Source organism: Notechis scutatus, chromosome 4 (genome assembly GCF_049901735.1).
Source record: "Notechis scutatus isolate UNSWTSFEM ecotype Mainland chromosome 4, rNotScu1.2, whole genome shotgun sequence".
Taxonomy (NCBI): domain Eukaryota; kingdom Metazoa; phylum Chordata; class Lepidosauria; order Squamata; family Elapidae; genus Notechis; species Notechis scutatus.
The window spans coordinates 93038898-93060125 of record NC_142012.1 but is presented as its reverse complement, the minus strand read 5'-3'; the positions used below and the strand labels follow the sequence as shown (position 1 = coordinate 93060125).

Here is a 21228-nt window from a genome sequence, read left to right as displayed (position 1 = left end):
TCGCCGCTTTCAGATGGTAGCACGCATGCGCCATCCTTTCGTTTCCACCCCAGTTCCGTCTCTGGGAGGACTTAACAGGCACGTGGCCCATTGAGCCCGCCTCCATTTTTACCTCACCTATTCCTTCTTTTCCCGGCGTGGGCGGGAATAAAGTCTCCCTGTCCCCTGATTGGTTTTGCCGTAGAAAATTTATTTCCCGCCAAAAGGATCCAAGTGCACGTGCATCACCAAAGGACTTTCGGGGGCGGGGTCACGGCTGGCTCCCAACATTATCCGGGATAATGGCAACAAAGGGTACTTCTTTGTCGGTGCCCTCTCCCCAAAATCCACCATCTCTTTTCTTTCTATATTCTATTTGACTACGGACCGCGCATAGAAAGCGGAAGTTGACATAACCTCAAAGAGAGTGTCTCCTCCCCCCTAACCTCTCGGGCTGCCAAGGCGCATGCGCCGAGCGGAGTCCCGCCTCCCTTTATGTCGGCGGTGAAGGAACATCCGGGGCGCCCTTGGTCCGTACCGGTTGGGCGCGGGATTTGGGGGGGAGGGAGGGCGGAGGGTCGCCTGAGGGGAAGAGCGCGATGGCGGTAGCGCTGGCCGCTCGTCTGTTAGCCTCGGTATCCGTGTCTGGCTCACGTGGCCCCCTCAGGTAAAGCAAACCCCGGCGTTCATGCCCGCTTCCTTCCCAATGTTTCGGCGCCTCTGTCCCGCTGACCTTCGTTTGGCGGGGACCGGGCTGGTTCGCTCGACGCCCGCTTTCAGAGCGACCCTCCAACGACCTGACCGATTGGGGTTCCAACGTCCCCCGGGCCGTTTGGAGGCCCAGCAAGAGCTCGTACCCACAGCCTCATTTTCACCTTTCTTCCTTGTTTTCCTATTCTTTGGGGTGGGTGGCGGGGTTGTCTCCTCGTGTGTCTTATAAGACACGAGGAACCGAAGCACAGGGCGTCTGTTTCAGAAACCGGGGCCTGGAATATAGTAATTCTGTACTGAAAATGGTTATAAAAACACGAGCTTTTTAAGAATAGCCATTTTATGCTTTCTGGCTATAAGAATCCTACCTGTAATTCCAAATTTCACCTGCCTGCATTTTCCTAATCTAGGCCTCCAGAGAAAAAAGGACCCAGGTTACTATTACTATTTTAAGATAAAAATGTGCTAAATTACGGGGCTTTTTTTCTCAGCCCCGCGAGCCTCATCCCGGGTTATTTTATTGGGAATGCCTTCCCCATCGGGTTCCCTTCCTGTCCTTTTGAATTATAAATAGACATTTACGTAAAGAAGCTTTTATTAGAACAGTGTGTGCTGGTTTTTAATATACTTAAGGGATTTGAGAAGGGTGTATCTATTAGTATCCACCTTATTGTTTATTTTAAAAAAAACACTTGTGTTTATAAACTATGAATGGGGTTCATGTTTGGGTTAGAGTGCAAAAATTAAATCAAGCAAACGAAATCAGCACAAAACCAAAAGCGCACTAAAGTGTTTTGTGCCATTGCAATCAATAAGCCATCAAAAACCCACAAACTGTGATTTAATACTAAAGTTTTTCTGCTACAATGGGCACATAACTGCTAAGCCAGAAATAAGCCATCTGGTATTATGAGTCCCTGCACCTTGTTGACTTTGTGGGCTTATAGGGTTCTGCCCAGAGGTTGAAAAAGAGAAACATTTTCTCTTTTGAAATTTGCGCCTTCCCAGTGTTAGCACTCACGGTGGTAGGAATTTCCAGCTGCAACGGATTTATTGCTTTGCAATTATTAAGTGTTGTAAAATGTGGGTTTTCTAGGTTTGAACTGAATTATGAAGATTTTGTGGCAGGGTTTTGTAATTTTTATGCAAGGGTTCCCCCCCCAGAGGTGAAAATTGTTTAAAGGGCTCTTCCAGATCGAGAAAGGCTAGTGTAGTCCAATCTGGGATCTTTTAAAACTTAACATTGTGATTAATTTTATATAGAATTCAGACAAATATGTTCTATGTAATATTTCTTTCTTACTGTTCATTTTCCTCCTGCTTTCACTTTGAGATTCCATATCTTAGAGGAAATCAAGATGCAACTTTAAAACCTTGGTGATTTTGTTTTAGGCTTAGATAAAATGTTTAAATTAGGACATTATTTCTAATTTTGTAATTAGGATATCATTGTAACTAACTTTAATATTTTTGCACTGATGATATTACTGGGGTAATAAAATGTGTTCAAAAAAACAACAACAACCAAGTTCAGAGAGCACCAAGGACCCTTCATTTCAATCTTGAAACTACAAATATTTTCCTTTATTGGTGACTGCTTTCTCTTAAACCCTTCAGTTTATGCGTCTTTTTTTAAACAATGCCTAGCTTCCCATTATTTATATAATTGTTACAGTTTAAATGTACTAATAGTTGATGTTTTTGTTTCTGTCTACCATAGATACACTGTCACTCCTTCACTGGAGAAATGTTTTTCAAAATATTTTAGTTCTGTCAGTAGTCCAAAGCGTCCTCTGCCATCATACCTTATTTTTCTAAATAAACAGCGTGACTTTTACAAGAAAAAATTTCCAGGTAAGTTTGTCTAAAGTTAAGAAATTTGTTTCCTTGATATCTGTTTAATGTACTTTTATTGAATTTAGTTGTAATCCGATCAGTTTTCTAGGGCAGCTTATAAATATTTTAAAATTATAAACATATTTTAAGTTAGTAAACTGAAAGAAATAAGTCCACAAAAATCTGTGTTATTTATGTATATACCGTTTTTTCTCAAAAATAAGACATCCCCAAAAATAAGCCCTCGTGCTTATTTTCGAGCCCAAATTTTTGAGCTCGTCTTCTTTTGGGCTTGAAAGTAAGCATTAGAGCTTATTTTGGGGGATGCTTAGTTTTTTCACCTACAGGAGGTGGTGAGCACAGGAGCCACTGGGAGTGGAGCTGCTGCTACTGCCGGTTCCGTCCCACAGTCTACTTGCCTGCGGCCGCAACAAACCAAGCTCTCTGCGTGCCCCGGCCTCCACCTGCCCTGCCTGCTGGCCCTGCTGTTCCTGGGACATGCTTGGGTCTTGCTCAGGCTGTTGCTGCTATGACGAAGCAGAAGGCTGTGCAGCGCGTCATGATCAGCTCTCTCCCCCTCATGCCTCTGCTGGGCCTTAGTACCTGCTGCTGCTGGCCTCGCAGGGGCTCTTCGCTCTCCTGGCCTTGCAGCTCTTGGCCACCCTGCTGGGCTGCTCCTGCCTGGCATGGGGCAACTCAGCCAAGATCTGTCCCCTGCCCTGCACGAGCTCCACAGCGGCCCTGCAATGGGAGGGAGTGGGAATTTACCCCTTTCTCCTTTGTGCCCCAAAATCCCACCTTCCCTGGCTGCCAAGCCCCCAGCCTGTACCTCTTTTGCTGGACCAAGAGTTACCTGTGAAGGCCTCCCGGTGCAACACTCTGCTACAGCCCTGGAACAAACCTCCACCTTCTCTGCAGGATTGCAAGGCTGGAGTCCTCTGCTGATCAACCCCTGCCACAGCCAGGCTGGCTCAGCGGCCAGGGAAGGTGGGGTTTGAGAGCACAAAGGAGGAAGGGGTAATCTCCATCCCGCAGCAAGGCCACCATGGAGGTTGTGCAGGATGGGAGTGGCGCAGCCCAATGGTGATGGCAGGCAAGGCACTCCGGAGGTCGTAGATCTGGGCTCAGTTGCCCCACGCCAAATAGGAGTAGCCCAGCAGAGCGGCTGAGAGCAGCATGCCCAGGAGGGCAAAGATCCCCTGTGAGGCCAGCAGCGGCAGGTCCAGCAGCAGCCGGCCAGAGAGACATGGCAGGCAGACAATACCGATGTGCCACACATCCTTCTGCCTTTTTTCATTTTTCTAGTAATTGCACCATTGGAATTTACTGTTACGATTTTTTTTCCCAAAAGGACAATCTCCTTAAAAAGCTATTATCCCTTTTTTTCTTGTTATGTAAAAGAACTGGGAGTGATTTCATAGCTAAAGAAATATAGTTTGCTCACTAAATCTCTTGTTTAAATTTCTCAGATAATTGGGGTAATTGTGAATGGTATAGATACTAAAGTTTAACTTAGTCTGCCACTGCTCTGATATACAGGTGTCATGTAAATTGTAAATCTTTATAGATTATTATTACTATTATAATCATATTGTTATTATCTAGAACTAAACAGTCAGCAGTTCATAAAAGAGATTGGGCGTATCTGGAGGGAATTACCACAACATGAAAAACAAGTATGTATGATTTTGTCCTCTATACCAGTGATCCCCAACCTTTCTTATGCCGCGGCCCGGTATCCCCAACCTTTTTTATGGCGCGGCCCGGTACCGGCATTAGCTGGGCGCCACCATCTTTTTTTGATGAAAAAGTGCTTCCGGTGAGCTTTTCCGGGTAGAAGCTCACCGGAAGCACTTTTTCATCAAAAAAAGATGGCGGCGCCCAGCAAACCAGCGGCCCGGTAGGACTTGTTCCACGGACCGGTACCGGTCCGCGGACCGGTGGTTGGGGACCCCTGCTCTATACGTATTATTTGTTTGCTTGCAAATAGAATATTATTTTCATTAGGAATCATGGAGTACAGTGGCTAATGTGGTTAGGATGCTGGGTTGGAGGTTAGCGAGTCCATGATGAAGACCTGAGTGCTACGTTGGAGCAGCCAGAGGTGATATTCAGCAGAATCTGACCAGTTCTAGAGAACCAGTAGTGGAAATTTTGAGTAGTTCGGAGAACCAGCAAATACCACCTCTGACTGGAGATTTTACAGTATCCTTTCTCTGCCACACCCACCAAGCCACGCCTACAGAACTGGTAGTAAAAATTTTGAATCCCACCACTGAGTGGGGTGATCTCCCATCCTTCGCTGCAGCTCCTGTGAAAGGAGCCCCCAACTGGGGATCCCAGGGCAATGGTAATGTCACCTGCTAATCCTTTCAACCCAGAAGCATCGCTTCCAACATGAGTGCAATGCAAATTAGGAATCTTGAACTCTTAGAACTGACAAGAAATGCTTCTTGTATTAATAGAAAGATAATGTCATTTCTTTAATATTTGACCTTTCAGTGTTGCGTGATAGATATGTGTACCTGTTTATTGCAAAATTTAGTTTTCTTTATTTTTAGCATTATGAAGCAATTGCGAAGTCGGAATGGGATAAATATAAAGAACAAATGGCCAAATATAAATCTGAGTTAAATCCTGTAGAGGAGGCAGCTTTGAAAGAGGAAAAAAGGATAAGGAGACAAATAAGAAAACAAGCAAAAATAAAGAAGGTTAGTGCTTACTATTCTCATCATCCAAATATTCAAGGACGTTGTACCAGCTAATCCTCAGTACTAAATACATTTTATTCTGGTTTTGTTTGTGTGTGAGGTTTTTTTCCTTTTGAAATATCTCTAACTGTGACCCACTGTGTATACTTACTGTTATTTTGATAAAGAAACCTCTAAATTGTGTTAATTCACACTAACAATAAATGACATGGGTCACATCTTTTGATCAAGTTATATGCCATCGAAGGATATATTTCACATACTAATATCAGAGTTAATTTCTAACTCAAATTATGTGGTTGCTTGTTTGCAATTGTGAGTCTGGGCAGTGAATATAGGATTAAAAACCAAACAAAAATAACAATAAAATAATGGCACCAAAAGACAAGCCCTATTTAATCATCTGAAAACTCATGATCAAATTGATGGACCTTCCTAATTTCCAAGTTTATTATTATGGTTTGTTGCACAGTCAACCTGATGTTCAGACTGAATTTAGCATTTTTATTCACCTATTCAGTCCTTCTCAAGGACCTGAAATAGGCAGATGTCGATGGTTGAGGCTATTGGAGGATGTAAGCTGTTCCAAGTAAAGCTGCCTTTTACAATTGACTGATAGTAACTTGTCAATGCCAATAATAAAAATAATTGGTTTTTGTCTATTAACTATAAAGCCAGTATGCTTACATTCAGATTATTCCTTTCTGTTCTCTACAATCTTTTGAATCTTTACAATAAAATGTCGTTTAAATAATGTGATGAAAGTGCCTCATAATGGAATGCTGTACTAGTAAAATTGGAGTCTCTAGTAAGGAATGGAATTCAGAGCAGGCTCTGAGATGTAGGATGCTTCCAAATTGCCTTAATGTACAGTCTCTTACTGACTTTCCTTGAATGTGTTCCTTATCAGTAAACACATTGTTTTACAAAAATCCTGTCCATTTGTTACCTAGGAATTAACAGCATTTGGAAAACCAAAAAAAAATCGGAGTTCCTTCAATATATTTGTTTCTGAACGTTTCCAAGAAATTGAAGGCACCTCAAATCAGGTAAACAAAATGAGATGGCAAGTAACATAAAGAAAAGAGTGTTAAACTTTGTATTATTCCAAATCCCTGAAATGAATTGGTATACTGTACCCTCCCCCCAAGTGAATAAAACTAATGGTAACAAAAAATAATACAGGTAGTCCTCAAGTTACGAACACAATTGAGCCCATAAATTTATATTGCTAAGTGAAACATTTGTTAAGTGAGTTTGCCCTATTTTATGACTTTCCTTGCCATGGTTGTTAAATGAATCATTGCATTTGTTAAGTTAGTAACATGGTTGTTGAGTGAATCTGACTTCCCCATTGACTTTGCTTGTCAGAAGGTAACAAAAGCTGATCACATGACCCTAGGCCACTGCAACCATATAAATTTTGATCATGCGACTATGGGGATGCTACAACGGTTGTGTGAAAAATAGTCGTGCCTTTTTTAAGTGCCATTGTAACTTTGAACAGTCACTAAATGAACTGTTGTAAGTTGAGGTCTACCTGTATCACCTAATTTTAATGACTGAGTTTTAATTTCCTTTTTTTTTTTCAGAGCTACTTTAAATTTTTAAAGATTATTTCCAGTTTCAACACATAAGTTATTCTTTGACTTTGGAGATCTGCAGAGAAGAAACCACATATTTCCAAAAGCAATGTTAGGGTCCTTTAGTTATTAAATTAGCTAGCAAGTAAGAATTTAGGAAAGCTATTTATAATTTATCAACTTTGCTTTTGCCATTCCATTTTTCATTCCTGCTTCATCCATAACTCAACAAAAATTAAGTTTGCTGAGTTTGTAATTTTATTGTGAATCACTTATAGCTGTACTTATAGATTCTCACAAGTACCATAAATTGACTGAAGAGTATAAAATTAATTATAATTTATTTACATTGGATCATTTGGTAGTCTTATTTTAGACTAATACATATTGTCTAACATAAGTACAGAACAAATAACGTGACTAAGGGATATCCACATAATTTTAGTGAATTCTTCTTTTTTTTTTTTCCCCTTTCACTTAGGAAAAGTTTAAAGCTTTATGTGAAGAATGGAAAACCCTATCCAGTTTTCAAAAGCAGGTACTGCCATAAAACTGGTGTTGATGTCAAATTTAAGCTGATACCTAAATTACAAATCATATTTACGTTTGCAGCCAAAGGTTTTTAAATGTTGATAATTGAATGTGCTACTGTGAAAGGAGTTGTTGTCTATATCAGGTCTGTCAAAATGGGGGCCCGTATATGTCACACGTAGGTCATGCCCACCCCAGCTCCGCAAGGGCAAAAAAGTCAGGATCCAGCCCGTGATGCAATCGAGTTTGATACCCATGGGCTATATCATAGCTCTAATTATTGGAAACAGGTCTATATGAACCTAGGGTTATTGATCTATTGTGTCTGAATTATTTGTTTATCAGTTGAAAAAAGATCAAAAGAATGTATTAGTAAAAGATTTAAACCTGCTCATTCAAAAAACAGTTCCTCACATGAGATGAAATAAGCTACATTTCAGGAAAATTTATGCCATTCCATACAATTTGTTATTTGAAAAAGGTATACCAGACTTCTGGTTTTTGGCTGTCCTAAGGGTAACATGGCTGTCCTTCAACAATTCATAGCGAACTCTGGTTTCTTCCCTCCTCTGAACCAAATATATATATATATTATATGCAGGTATGGATGGATATCCGATTTGATATTCAGCATAGATCGTTCTCAGCCTACAGTCATTTTGTCTGCAGTCATTTTAAGTTACAAACAACGCCTCTGAACAAGTGGTAGTTATGACTGATCGTTGTAGTTCCAGCCCTCTAGCACCCCCGCAGTCATGATTTTGATTATGACTTATGACTGGTTGCAGTGATCACATGATTACCATTTGCAACCTTCCCGAGAAAATCAGTGGGCAAAATAGCATAGAAGGTCACAAGTTGCTGAGATAAATTTCCCTACCCTGCACACCTTTTCCTCAGCCTCTCCATGCTTTTACTGCACTCGCCTCCCAGGCTCACTCCTGCGGACTCTCTTGCTCCCTCCCTCACCCAACCTCAACCAATAACCTGCCTGCTGACATGGAACTTGCAGCTTCCTGCCAACTTCCCCGTGACTTTGGCTGTGGGAAGCCGGCAAGAAGTTGTCTTACCTAACAATCATTGGGTTCAGTTTACAACCACTTCACTTAGCAATGGAAATCCCAGTTCCATTTGCCCTTGTTAGTCAAATACTATTTGTACCGTAGCTTTCCTCCAAATAACTGGGGGATAAATAATTTCAGGCTGAGACCTGAGACTCTAGGGAATCCGATTTTCCCATTACTTAAAAAATACAATTATTTTATTTTATTGATTATTAAATAATACACATAGCTATTTAAAAGGAGCTCTTATGTGACCATTAAATTCATCAACAAATTCTTCACCAATGCCTGCTTTGTGCATACATTCAATACTTTTTAAAATGCAAGAAGTACTTTAATGGTAGACGTTGCAAAATTCAATAATATTGAAAAGCTGAAACAATATATGTAGTTTTGACAACATCTCAGTTATATAAATTTTAAATTAATAATATGAGCAAATTTAGCTTAAGGGCTGTTTTTTGTTCCACCTTAAGATACTGATTTTGCCATACTTACATTTTGCCAGATACAAAGGCTTATCTTGTGTTTCAAACAGAAAAAAGATCATAGCTAACCAAGCTCTGATTCCCTCCCACCCCAATAGAAATTTGTATAAACAGCTCCTATATAATGTTAAATCCTGGGAAACATTAGAGATGGTTGAGGTTCTGCAGAGAAATGCTTCATTGGTTGTGTGACAATTTGCAGACATTCACCATTTTTGGAACCCCATTTCTTTGTAACTGTTTCATACATGAAATTAAACCATGAGATTTGCTTGATTTTAATTTAGAGAGTTATGCAGACCAAAGCCATAAAGTTTTCTAAATTGTGGTTTATACCTTTGCACAATTCATATGAGTTGCTTTCAATTTGGGATTAATCAAAATGCAGTTAAAGATTGTAACTTAATATATGTGACTAGTTCATATACTACTTTACAGGCCTACAGCCAGCTTGCTGAAGATGATAAGATTCGCTATGAAAATGAAGTGAGATCATGGGAACAGCAAATGAAAGCAAGTGGGCGTGGAGATGTTCTAAATTATAAATTCAAAATGACACGAAAACGACAAAAACCTGCAACAGAACCATTAAGCTGAAAATAAATATTTGAAAAGCAATATTGTTTCATCAGCAACAAAGAAAACCTGTGCAAGAGTAAAACCATCTGAGGAATAAGTTTAAAAATGTCTTATTCTTGACTGCAAGTGAAAATCATTTGTCATTTATTGAGGGTTATTCCCCATAAATACAAGTATTTTACTTTTTTTGTAAAGAGTCAAGCATTTATAATCAAGTTTGTGGAAACTTAAGTGATTGCTAATCATGGGAAAGGGAGGTTTCCCCCAAAAAATGTCTAAATAACTATTGGACATAGTTTTTTTTTTTTTAATTAAAACATCTTGAAGTACAAACCTGTGTCTTGTGATTTATAGGAATTTAATTGAAATATTTATTGCAGTGAAATATTTATTACAGTAATTTAGTGGGCAAATATATGTAGATAAATATATAAATAATATATGTAGATGTAGATGCATTCAGCTTTGTTCGGGTATTTTCCCAAAGCTGAATGCCATACATGTAAGTACCATGAAAACTTAAGAAAACAATTATATATATATATATATATATATATATATATATATATATATATATATATATATATATATATAAAAAATTTGTGGACCAATGGTTTAATTTTGATTACAATTGAAATTTATTATAATTATATATATATATATATATATATATATATATATATATATATATATATATATATATTATAACAAATTTCAATTGTAATTAAACCATTGGTCCACAAATTTTCAATAGTATTTTGAAGATTCATTTAACATGTCTAGTAACAGCACATAGGAATATGCACATAAAACAATTGCAAAAAATAAAGAATTATAATACGGTTTATGCAAAATATATTAGTATTGTTGTTTAGATCTGGCAGAGTGATTAGTACTGCAATAGTACTTAGACTTATAGACCACTTAGTGCTTTACAGCCCTCTCTAAGTGGTTTACAGAGTCAGCCTATTGCCCTCAACAATCGGAGTCCTCATTTTACCCACCTCGGAGGGATGGAAGGCTGAGTCAATCTTGAGCTGGTGAGACCTGAACTGCCATACTTCTGGCAGCCAGTGATCAGCAGAAGTAGCCTGCAGTACTGCATTCTAACCACTGCGCCATTGCTGCTCTTGTGTCAGCAAAACGAGTCCTAACATTTTTTCTACTCCAGAATTTTGGAGATACCGCATGAGATTTGGTCTGTTGGGTGGGAGAAGAGAAATTCCAATGAATAGAATGTAGGAACATACAATTTAATGTTGCTGATAGGACTCTGCCCAACTTAGTGGAAACCATAGTGTACAGCAGGGGTGTCAAACCCAAGGTCCGTGGGATGCTTAAATCTGGCCTGCAGGGTCCGCCTGGAAATAGCAAAGAAGCAGCCCATGGTGCCTCTGGGAGCCAAAACGGGGGGCAGGGTGGTGTATGCAATCCCATGGCATCCTGTTTTCAGCCTGAACAGCCTCCTGCAGCACTCTGCCAGCCAAAACAGTGCAAGGGGGTCGTGTGAGCCCCCCTGCGCCCTGTTTTGGCCAGCAGGGTGCTGCAGGAGGTATCCATGCAGTCCTGTTCCCCGCCGCCCCCCGCCGCCCCCAGCCCGTGGAGAACTACAATGCTGACACCCCTGGTTTACAGCACTAAAATGTAGTCCTTGTTTGAGCAGTTTGAAAGCTGGTATTTCTACCGGTACCTAGAATGACAGGGAAAATAGTGCCATAGTGAAAAAATCCCAGTAAAATAGGTATCTTGGAAAGAAAATCAGTAAAAGGTTTCATACTGGTGATGTCAAGAAACCAGTATATTTTAATATTTACTTTATAATGAAGTATGGTTTTCATCAATATATAGACTAGTGGACAGTAAATATTTGTACATGAGCAAACTAACAATTGTCAATGACAGCAGAAATACTCCAGGCTCCATGTACTACTCCACTACTCTCCATGTACTCCACTACTCCATGTAATACTCCACTACTCTCCATGTAGAGTTTGAGAGAGAGAATTAGGTTGCATCACTATATAATCTTGATTGTGGAAAACTAGGCTAGAGAAAGTCACTGGGACCCCTTCTCCATATGATTCTGGGCTACTGCTATTATCCTTGGGGGGGGGGGTGAGTTTATGATGCTTCTGGTAGTTAATGGCAGTTAATTGATCGCTTTCTCACTTGTAAAACTAGACTTGCATCTAGTTTTTTCGCTTGGATTCAGAGTCTCTGATTTGCCTACGCTGCTCTGAATGAAGATCGTTGAACCTTCCTATCAGATTCTAAATCTTATTTTGCACTGTAAAGCAGGGTCCCCAACCGCCGGTCCGCGGACCGGTGCCGGGCATGGAACAAGCCTTACCGGGCCGCTGGTTGCTGGGCGCCGCCATCTTTTTTGGTAAAAGCGCTTCTGGTGAGCTTTTCCGGGTAGAAAGCTCACCGGCGCTGTTTCGTCATAAAAGATGGCGGCGCAGCGCTTCGATGAGCTTTTCCGGTAGAAAGCCATTTCTACCGAAAAAGCTCACCAGCGCTAGGCGCCGCCATCTTTTATGACGAACAGCGCTTCCGTGACGTCACCGGAAGCGCCTTTCGTCATAAAAGATGGCGGCGCCCAGTTGACGCCGATACCGGGCGCGGCGCCCAGCTGATGTCGGAACCGGGCCGCGGCGTCGAAAGGTTGGGGATCCCTGCTGTAAAGGGCTCGGGAACATTTCTATAAAAATCATAGTCTACTTATAACCACTATTGAGCCCACATTTTTTGGGGGGGAAGGAGACAATTGTTAAGTGAGGTTTGCCCCATTTTACGACCTGCTACAATTGTTAAGTGAAACACTACTGTTGTTCAATTAGTAATACTAAGTGAATTTGGCTTTTCCATTGGTTTTGCTTGTCAGAAGGTCGCAGTGATCCCGGGACATTGCAAACGTCATAAATATGAGTCAGTTGCCAAGCGTCTGAATTTTGTTAACGTGACACTGCAATGGTCATTATGAACGTGAAAAACAGTCATAAGTCACTTTTTTTCGGTGAGTTGTAACTTCGGTCACTAAATGAACTGCTTTCAGTGCCGTTGTAACTTTGAACGTCCACTAAACGAACTCTTGTAACTGGAGGACTGTCTGTACTGAATACTTAGGAAATAACTAAGCTGTGATGTACAAATCATCAGCAGGGTTCCCTGGACAGCCCCAGGTTGGAAAAAACGGAAACTGAAAAAACTGCCTAGCAGCTCAGGTAAGCAAACTTTTCCCTTTTGGGTCTCTTGCAGCGAACGTCCTTTTGCGAGCAAACTCTAGTCTGGCAGTCATAAACCAGGAGTAAGCGTGACATACTTATCCCTCCAGTGCTGGGATTCAATTTTTTTTTACTACTGGTTCTGTGGGCGTGGCTTGGTGGACATGGCAAGGAAAGGTTACTGCAAAGTCCCCATTCCCTCCCCACCCCACTAACCTGCTTTCCAGCTCCCTTCTCCTGCACAGGGCAACAAAAGAGGACCCAGCTGATCAGCTGGGACCTGGGAGGCAGAGAATAGATAGGGGAGGGCCAGCCAGAGGTGGTATTTTCCGGTTCTCTGAACTACTCAAAATGTCCGCAACCGGTTCTCCAGAACTGGTCAGAACCTGCTGAATACCACCTCTGCATCCCTCACATTAATGTCTCAGGAAGCAGAGCACGCCTCTCCGGATCGGTTGAGTACAGGTAGTCCTCAACTTACAACGGTTCATTGTAGTGACCGTTCCAAGTTAACAGCACTGACAAAAAGTTACTTGTGACGGTTATTCACAGTTGCAACCTTTGAGGCATTCCCCAGGATCACATGATCAAAATTCAGATGCTTGGCAATTGTTTCATTCTTATGATCGGTTGCTGTATCCCTTGGCCACGACGTGATCCCCTTTTGCAACCGGTCTGACAAGCAAACTCAATGGGGAAGCCCGGTTCACTGAACAAGCAGGTTACTAACTCATCAACTGCACTGATTCACTTGACCAGCGTGGCAAGAAAGGGGCAAAACCCACTTCAGAAATGTCACAATAACAGACGCTTTGGGCTCCATTGCGGTCGTAAATCGAGGACGAAATGCAGCTGGCGCGCGCCTCTACCCATTCCCTATCTCTACGGTTTCACGCTCCCCCGGATCCTTCGATTTCCTTGACTCCCTTTGTTTGCGACATCGCCTGAGCCGCGCCGTAAAGTAAAAGGTGTGGGGGCGGGGAGCACGACTGGCGGGAACGCCCGGCGCGCGCGCGCTGATGAGGAGGAGAAAGAGGCGGAGGGGCCGCATTCGCGCGTGCGCACAAGCGACTCGGGTTCTGTGTCGCGGGAAAAAAAAAAACAACCACCACCAGAACTAACAACAAGAAGATGGGTTTGCTGGAGCTTTGCCGGGAGGCCTTCGGTGCGGGCGACCTGTACCAAGTGCTGGGCGTGAGGCCTGAGGCGTCGGCCAATGAGATCCGCCGGGGCTACCACAGGGTCTCCCTCCGGGTGCATCCGGACCGCGCTGAGCCGGCTGATAAGGAGCGCTCCACCCGGCATTTCCAGGTAGAGCCGAGCTCCGAGGGCGGTTTATTTTCTCATTGAGCCCCCTGAAAAACACCCCTCCCCCACCTTGTCTGTCAACGCGGAGGGCCGGTGGAGGGAAGTTACTTTGGGCCAGTACGGGGATGGGAGACCACCAGGAAATCCCAGGGCTAGCCTGGGAAGTTAAACAAAACACACACACACACACACACACACTCGCCTGAAGTTACAACTCCGGGGAAAGCTCTATCGAGGTGACAGCCTTGGTTTTAAACCTCAATGAAAGCCAAACCTGAGACGGACCTAGTGGTTGGCGAGGAGACGGGATTGGGAAGCGTAGGGGACGGCAAAGGCACTTTTTCTCTTTCTGTGCTGAGAACTGTTTGGGGGGGAAAAGGCAGGTGTAAAGGACAAGAAAGCCCATGGCAACAGTACTACAACACCCATATTGTGAGGGTCACAAAGGCCATACTCTGAGACAGAAGAAAACTAGCAATCCTAAACTGCATGCTAATGCAATCCTAAGGTGCATTAACAGAGGGATACAATCGAGATCAAGTGAAGTACTAATACCACTCTATATAACGAATGAGTAATTGCATGTACGAATTGCAATAATGATACCACTCTATAAATCCTTAGTAAGACCACACCCAGAGTACTGCATCCAGTTTTGCTCACCACATTATAAAAAAGATGTTGAGACTCTAGAAAAAGTACAGAGAAGAGCAACCAGGATGATTAGGGGACTGGAGACTAAAACATATGAAGAACGGTTACAGGAACTGGGCATGGCTAGTCTAGTGAAGAGAAGGACCAGGGGTCACATGATAGCAGTCTTCCAATATTTGAGGGGTTGCCACAGAAAAGGAAGGGGGTCAAGCTATTTTCTAAAGCGCCTGTAGGCCAGACAAGGAATAATGGATGGAAACTGAACAAGGAGAGATTTAACCTGGAAATAAGGGGAAACTTTCTGACAGTGAGAACAATCAATCAGTGGAACAGAAGTTGCCCTCAGAAATTGTGGGACTTGAGACTTCCAAGAAGAGATTGGACTGCCATTTGTCAGAAATGATGTAGGGTCTCCCGCTGGGCGGGGGGGTTGGACTAGATGACCTACAAGGTCCCTTCCAACTCTGATGATCTGTTATTATCTATTTCCAGTCATTGCACCTCAGGGGTAGCCAGAAAGAGGACAGCCACGACAAATATAAGAGAATATAAATAAATATTGGAGGTGTAAGCTGGTGGGGCAATTAGCCTTGTTGAGATTCTGGATGGATCACTACAAACCAGGGGCCTTCAAACTTGACAGCTTTTAAGACTTGTGGACTTCAACTCCCAGAATTCCTCCTCCAGTCCATGTTAGCTCAAGAATTCTGGGAGTTGAAGTCCACGAGTCTTAAACTTGCCAAGTTTGAAGAGCCTTGCTATAAATCTTTAACTGACATTGTCTGACTAGCTTTTGGCTTGAGGTAATTTTCCAAGGCTGGGGGACTGGGGGGGAGGGAAAAAAAGTGGAGGTGGGGGGGTTAAGCCTTTGTGTTAAGCCTGTGGCATAAAAAAGGGCCAGAAGCATCCCAGATAATGGTCAGATTTGTGGTGGAATATTCTCAGAGCCATAAAAACCTTCTAATTTGAATTTAAAAAAAGAAGCATGTCCTCTGCGGTTGCTTGCCTGCCAATTCCCACGAGTTAATTGTAAAGGCAAACAGTTTGGTAATTTGGCTTGTGTCCTGTTTTGGACTTCTACCTGTAGTATTGGTACCTCTGGTTAAGAATCACTGTGCTATAGTGATGTGCAGGGCTCTGCCTCTCAATTATAAACCCATTCCTAAGAGGTCTGTAAGAGGCGTTCATAAGCGCACCAACGTGCCTACCATCCCTGTCTTATTGTTCCTTTTTATTCGTACCTATTTCATGTATTAATAATCATGTTTATACTTATATATATAGAATAGCATAGAATTCTTTATTGGCCAAGCATGATTGGACACACAAGGAATTTGTCTTGGTTCAAATTCTCTGTGTACATAAAAGAAAAAAAAACATTCGTCAAGAATCATAAGGAACAACACTTAATAATAGTCATAGGGTACAATAAGCAATCAAATCATACTAGGAAACAGTCAATAAAAATTGTTAGAATACAAGCAACAAAGTTACAGTCACAAGTGGGAGGGGATGGGTGATAAGGAGTGATGAGAAGATTAATAGTAATAGTAATGCAGACTTTGTAAATAGTTGGACAGTGTTGAGGGAATTATTTGTTTAGCAGAGTGATGGCGTTTGGGGAAAAACTGTTTGTTGTGGTTAGCCAGAAGCAGGTGTGGACAGCTGAGGAGAGCGAGGACTCAGATGAGGGGCCAGGACTGCTGCCTTCAGAGATTGTGGGGGCTGGCAACAGTGATGAGGTTCCTAAAGAGCCTGTGCCAAGTGCGTGTGTGCCCAGGATTGCTCGTAGGAAAGAGCAGCTGCAACAGCATGGGCAACTTGGGAGTAAGGCTGCAAGATAATGGCCCCTCCTTTAAGAAGATAAAAGCCAGCTGTGAAACTAACCTTCTTTGCAGAAGGTAAAGATGTTTTGAAACTACAGCCTCGTGGACATTCCAGTATCCTGAGTTCTTATTTTGCAAATCATTTCTTGTCTGTTATCTTTTGGCAAGCCTCGTACAGTTTGGCAAGGCTTGTGCTTATCACAGCTAATTATTTTGTAAAAGCATTACAAGGTTTTTGTTCTTTTTGGATTGTGTTTGATTTGTTGGAAAAGGGTGTGGGTCAGAACACTGTCCTTGTGTCTAGTTGTTCTGGTGTGTAGTGCTCTATAGTGTCGTTTTGAGGGAAGGAGTTGAAACAGTTTATGTCCGGGATGTGAGGGGTCTTTAAATATTTTCACAGCCGTCTTTTTGACTCGTGCAGTATACAGGTCCTCGATTGAAGGCAGGTTGGTAGTAATTATCAAAAGTATGCTTGACAAAATAAATAAATAATAAAAATGAAATAAAATAAAAATTTATGCCTCCTGACACCTCCCCCCCCATTCCATGTAAGAAGCATAAATTGACTTCAGGAGCTTTTTACAAGATTCTTATCTAATTACAGGTCAGGTAGTCCTCGACTTTCACAACTTCCTTTAGTGACCGTTCAAAGTTACTATAGGTGACTTATGATTGGTTTTTCATTGTTATAACCTTTGCAGCGTCCCTATGGTCATATGATCAAAATTCAGTTGCTTGGCAACTGGTTCGTATTGATGACCATTGCTGTATCCCAAGGTCATGTATTCAATCCCCCTTTGTGACCTTCGGACAAGCGAAGTCAGTGGGGAAGCCAGATTCACTTAACAACCACGTTGCTCACTTATCAACTGCAGTGATTCACTTAAAAACTGTGGCAAGAAAGGTCATAAAACAGGGCAAAACTCAACAAATGTTTCACTTAACAAACAAAATTTTGGGCTTAGTTGTGGTCGTAAGTCAAGGACTACCTGTATTACCATCCTGTGGTTTTGATGTTTGGCTTTGAATTTGTAGGCTGCTTAGAATTAAATGAAGCAGCATAAATGTGCTTGCAGTAAATATATTAATTTGTTATTTTTATAAAGGTTTATACATCTAAAGAACAAACCACATATTTTGAAGATTCAATTGTTTTGTTTTTAAAAGAATTTAAAAGTTTTTACTTTAAATTCTGCTTACTTAGAGTGCCCCCAATTACAAATTGATAAGTCTTCAGTAGTAGATTTACTATTAGAAAGAGTTATGATAATGTAACATTCTTTATCCTAAAATAGGCCCTTTGGAAGAGGCAAGAAGAAGCCATTTATTGAATTATTGAGGTTTGTCTGAATTCTCCTAGATCCTGGGCAAGGTTTATGCAGTACTAAGTGATGAGGAACAGCGGACACTGTATGATCAACAAGGGATTGTGGATGAGGAATCAACTGTGTTGACCCAAGATTGTAACTGGGAAGAATACTGGAGGTTGCTGTTCAAAAAAGTGGGTGGTTGTTTTTTTTTACTGTATACTAAGTATATAATTGAATTGCCAGAATTAATCTTTCCAGGATAACATTTTGGATATATGATTAAGTTTTGTATAATACATCATTTTATCATGGACTTTTATCATAGTTAAAGCCAGTTGCCAGGTTTTGTTTTTTTCATCACTTCATTGTTCCTGACATTAGTAGCAAACAAATTTAATAAAGAAGGCTTAGTGAAAGCTAGAATTAAAGAGAAGCAGTTCTAGAATTTTATATAAATGCAGAAATTATTATTATTTTTTAAATTCATTTTTGCCAAAATACAAGTAGCTTTTATTTTTTTTACTCTGAACCCTAAAAATCCTGAAGTGACTAATGAACATGGGCCTTGCATGTGAACTTCCCAGACTTAGACCACTAGGATCTCCAAATAGAGCAGGAAAATATTAAGCTCAAAGCTCACAGGAGCTGCTGCCAAGCAGTGATTACATTGCTGAACTAGGTAAGTTGCTGGTTTTACTTAAATTGAAACTGTCTTCTCTAGTTCTAGACAATGCATATACAGAATACCTTCTTATTTCATCAAGATTTGGTTCAGATGAGCTTGAATGATAGGAAAAGAAAATCCTTTTAAATAACAGCGAATGTAGAATGTATTTTTAACTTCAGCTTGTAAAAAAAAGTGTCTTAATTTTTTTTAATCAACTAGATAACTGTAAAAAATATTAAAGATTTTGAAAAGAAGTACAAACATTCCACAGAAGAGCTGGAAGACATTAAAGCCGCATATGAAGACTTTAAAGGCGATATGGACAAAATTATGGAGTCTGTCCTATGTGTTGATTATACAGATGAACCAAGAATAAGACAGATTATTCAACATGCTATTGATTCTGGAGAACTTCCATCTTATAAATCCTTTGCAAATGAATCTAAGAGAAAGATAAATGCAAGAAAAAGGAAGGTATGTTTAACTGATAAGTTTTATTAATAAAGCTTATAACACGAAATATAATTCTAAATATATTGGTGTATAGCATCCATCATTTATCTTTACATTATAGTCCTCATGTTTTTAAATCAAGGTGGAATTTTTAAATGACCAATCCCCTTATCTTTTGTATTTCTTACATTTTTTTTTTTTAGAAAAGATTTTCTAAAGCTATGAACATAATAAATTTAAAGTTAGTAGTCAATGACATGTACAGAATACACACGTTTATTTGAAGATTATTAAAAGTTATTAAAGTTTTGGAATTATTCCTGGGGATTCATAAGTTTATGAATCATAAGTTCATGTGTGGCTTTGGCCACTTTGACTCAATGGTTGCTATGGGAATATTTCCTTAAATGCTAATTGCAGTTGGTGGTTTGGATTAGGAAAGAAATTGATAGTTCATTTCAGTATTGTTGCTGTTTCAGGCAGAGAAGGAGGCTAAAGAGGCAGAAGAATCCAGAGAACAAATGGGACTTGGTGAAGGAGATGATGATCTGAAAGTATTAATTCAAGTAAGGTTATAGAATAAAGATCCTTGGGGGGAAAAACTTTTCCAAGCCGATTAAAGAGTTCATAAAATGTCAAAATAAAATTTAGCATACAGCGACTCACATTGGGACAAAGAATTTTACTTCTTGATATATGGTAGGGGTTCTGAATTGAGCTGTAATTCTCTTATGCAAAACACAAGCAATCTCCTGGGAATCAGTTTCTAATCTTTGTAGCATATTTAATTAACAGGCATCTTGATAACAATAGCTCATAGATGTTATAGTTTCTTCCTTTATAATTTTTAAACAGTGGTTTTGATTCTTTCAGCAATCTTATTTTAAATCTGTATATTTTAAATACCTTTAATGTAGATGCTATTGTACCGTTTCTGAATTATTTTGATAAAATGTACACCCTCATGTAATGACCTCAATCTGTTCATTTAACTTTGTCATTAAGCAAAATGGTTGCTAAGCAAATTGTGACTGAGAGATACTGTAAGGATTGCTGGTTGCTGCTGTCATTCAGATAAAGATCTCTAGTGGATTATGCCAGCGTTATTCTCACTCATAGAGTATATTCTCAGGTGCAAAAATTTGGTGTAAGTATGCGCATTGCTAAGAAAATTATTTTTTTTACTACTTTTTATTACCATATTTGCAAACGGTCCCTACCTGAGGTAGTTGTTAAATGAGGAGAAGCTGTAATGTTTTTTATAATAGAGGCTGATATTTGCTTTTTTTAACCAACTTGTTTTTATTCCATTTAACAGAGCAGAATGGGGAGTAGAAAAAAGGAAATGGAAGATTTTGTGGCTCGGATGGAAGCAAAGTATGCAAACAAATCCAAAAAAGGAGGAAAGAAAGCAACCCCTAAAAAATGACTGGTTTTATAAATAATCTTCATTTACCCTTAATTTGCAGCACACTTTCAGCAATTAATTGATAAAAAGAAATAAACACAGCAGGATCTTAGATACATTTAGCAAATTTCCAGCAAAATAGATGTGAATGTTTTGGAGGAACAGATTTTCTGCACAAATAAATTGATCAAAACCTTGCTATACTATATTTCTGTAAAATAATATTGTTCACCTGTTGAATGTAAAACCTTTAAAATTAAAAATAATTAGCAAATTGTTAAACTTAACAGAAGTGTATCAGAAACATATAAGTCAAGCTTACAGGTATTTGGAAACACTTAGAAATGACATTTTGTTGTCAACTTTTCATAGATACAGTAGGTAAACTATTATCAGGACAGTGCCTTGAGTCCAAAATGATGATCGTTTGTATGCATACATACAAACTATATATACAAACTAGGACTATATATTTTAAACATTGCTAACAAGTCTACAAGTAATTTTAACAGTGCTGCATGAACTGAAATCTTTACTGATGTTAATGCAGCGAGATTTGAGTTCTGGAAGAGAATGTTTCTTAAAAGCGATTAATATGCAATTGTATCAATGTTTGTGAGGGTTTGAATTCTCTGGATATGTGTGACCGAAAGAGGGGTGTGCACTGTCCTTTTGGCTTATGTATGATTACAGCTGGGGATCAGTCTTTAAATATCTTACCTCTCAAATTGTATTCTGGAAGAGATGCTGGCTGTGATAAAACCCATATCCAACCAGTTTGACAGGGTCAAACCCAGGTTGGCTGTAATGGGAAAACTAATACTTATCTTTCTAATCATATCTCTTCCAATATCTCTTAATATGCCTAGCCAATACAAACATGAGGCAAAACTGTT

At 40.2% G+C, this 21228-nt stretch overlaps 2 protein-coding genes across 2 annotated transcripts; both read left to right on the top strand.

Annotated features, from left to right (window-relative positions):
• Positions 1-445: 445 nt before the first annotated feature.
• On the top strand, positions 446-9815 carry TFAM (transcription factor A, mitochondrial). Its single transcript, XM_026687039.2, has 7 exons — positions 446-646; positions 2411-2544; positions 4132-4202; positions 5088-5237; positions 6191-6286; positions 7302-7358; positions 9342-9815. Exons 1-7 carry the CDS (start codon positions 579-581, stop codon positions 9498-9500), a joined length of 735 nt encoding a protein of 244 aa, XP_026542824.1. The 5' UTR covers positions 446-578; the 3' UTR covers positions 9501-9815.
• A 3847-nt stretch (positions 9816-13662) lies between these two features.
• On the top strand, positions 13663-20535 carry DNAJC9 (DnaJ heat shock protein family (Hsp40) member C9). Its single transcript, XM_026687035.2, has 5 exons — positions 13663-14017; positions 17855-17995; positions 18691-18945; positions 19404-19490; positions 20243-20535. The coding sequence occupies exons 1-5, from the start codon at positions 13838-13840 to the stop codon at positions 20351-20353; spliced, it is 774 nt and encodes a 257-aa protein (XP_026542820.1). The 5' UTR covers positions 13663-13837; the 3' UTR covers positions 20354-20535.
• The last annotated feature ends 693 nt before the right edge of the window (positions 20536-21228 follow it).

Excerpts from the sequence above, each read along its gene's own strand:
- TFAM (XM_026687039.2), top strand. The coding sequence starts at position 579 with ATGGCGGTAGCGCTGGCCGCTCGTCTGTTAGCCTCGGTATCCGTGTCT. Across the intron at positions 2,545-4,131 it reads TTACAAGAAAAAATTTCCAG|AACTAAACAGTCAGCAGTTC; the intron begins GTAAGTTTGTCT and ends GTTATTATCTAG. Across the intron at positions 6,287-7,301 it reads TTGAAGGCACCTCAAATCAG|GAAAAGTTTAAAGCTTTATG; the intron begins GTAAACAAAATG and ends CCTTTCACTTAG.
- DNAJC9 (XM_026687035.2), top strand. The coding sequence starts at position 13,838 with ATGGGTTTGCTGGAGCTTTGCCGGGAGGCCTTCGGTGCGGGCGACCTG. Across the intron at positions 14,018-17,854 it reads GCTCCACCCGGCATTTCCAG|ATCCTGGGCAAGGTTTATGC; the intron begins GTAGAGCCGAGC and ends GAATTCTCCTAG. Across the intron at positions 18,946-19,403 it reads TAAATGCAAGAAAAAGGAAG|GCAGAGAAGGAGGCTAAAGA; the intron begins GTATGTTTAACT and ends TTGCTGTTTCAG.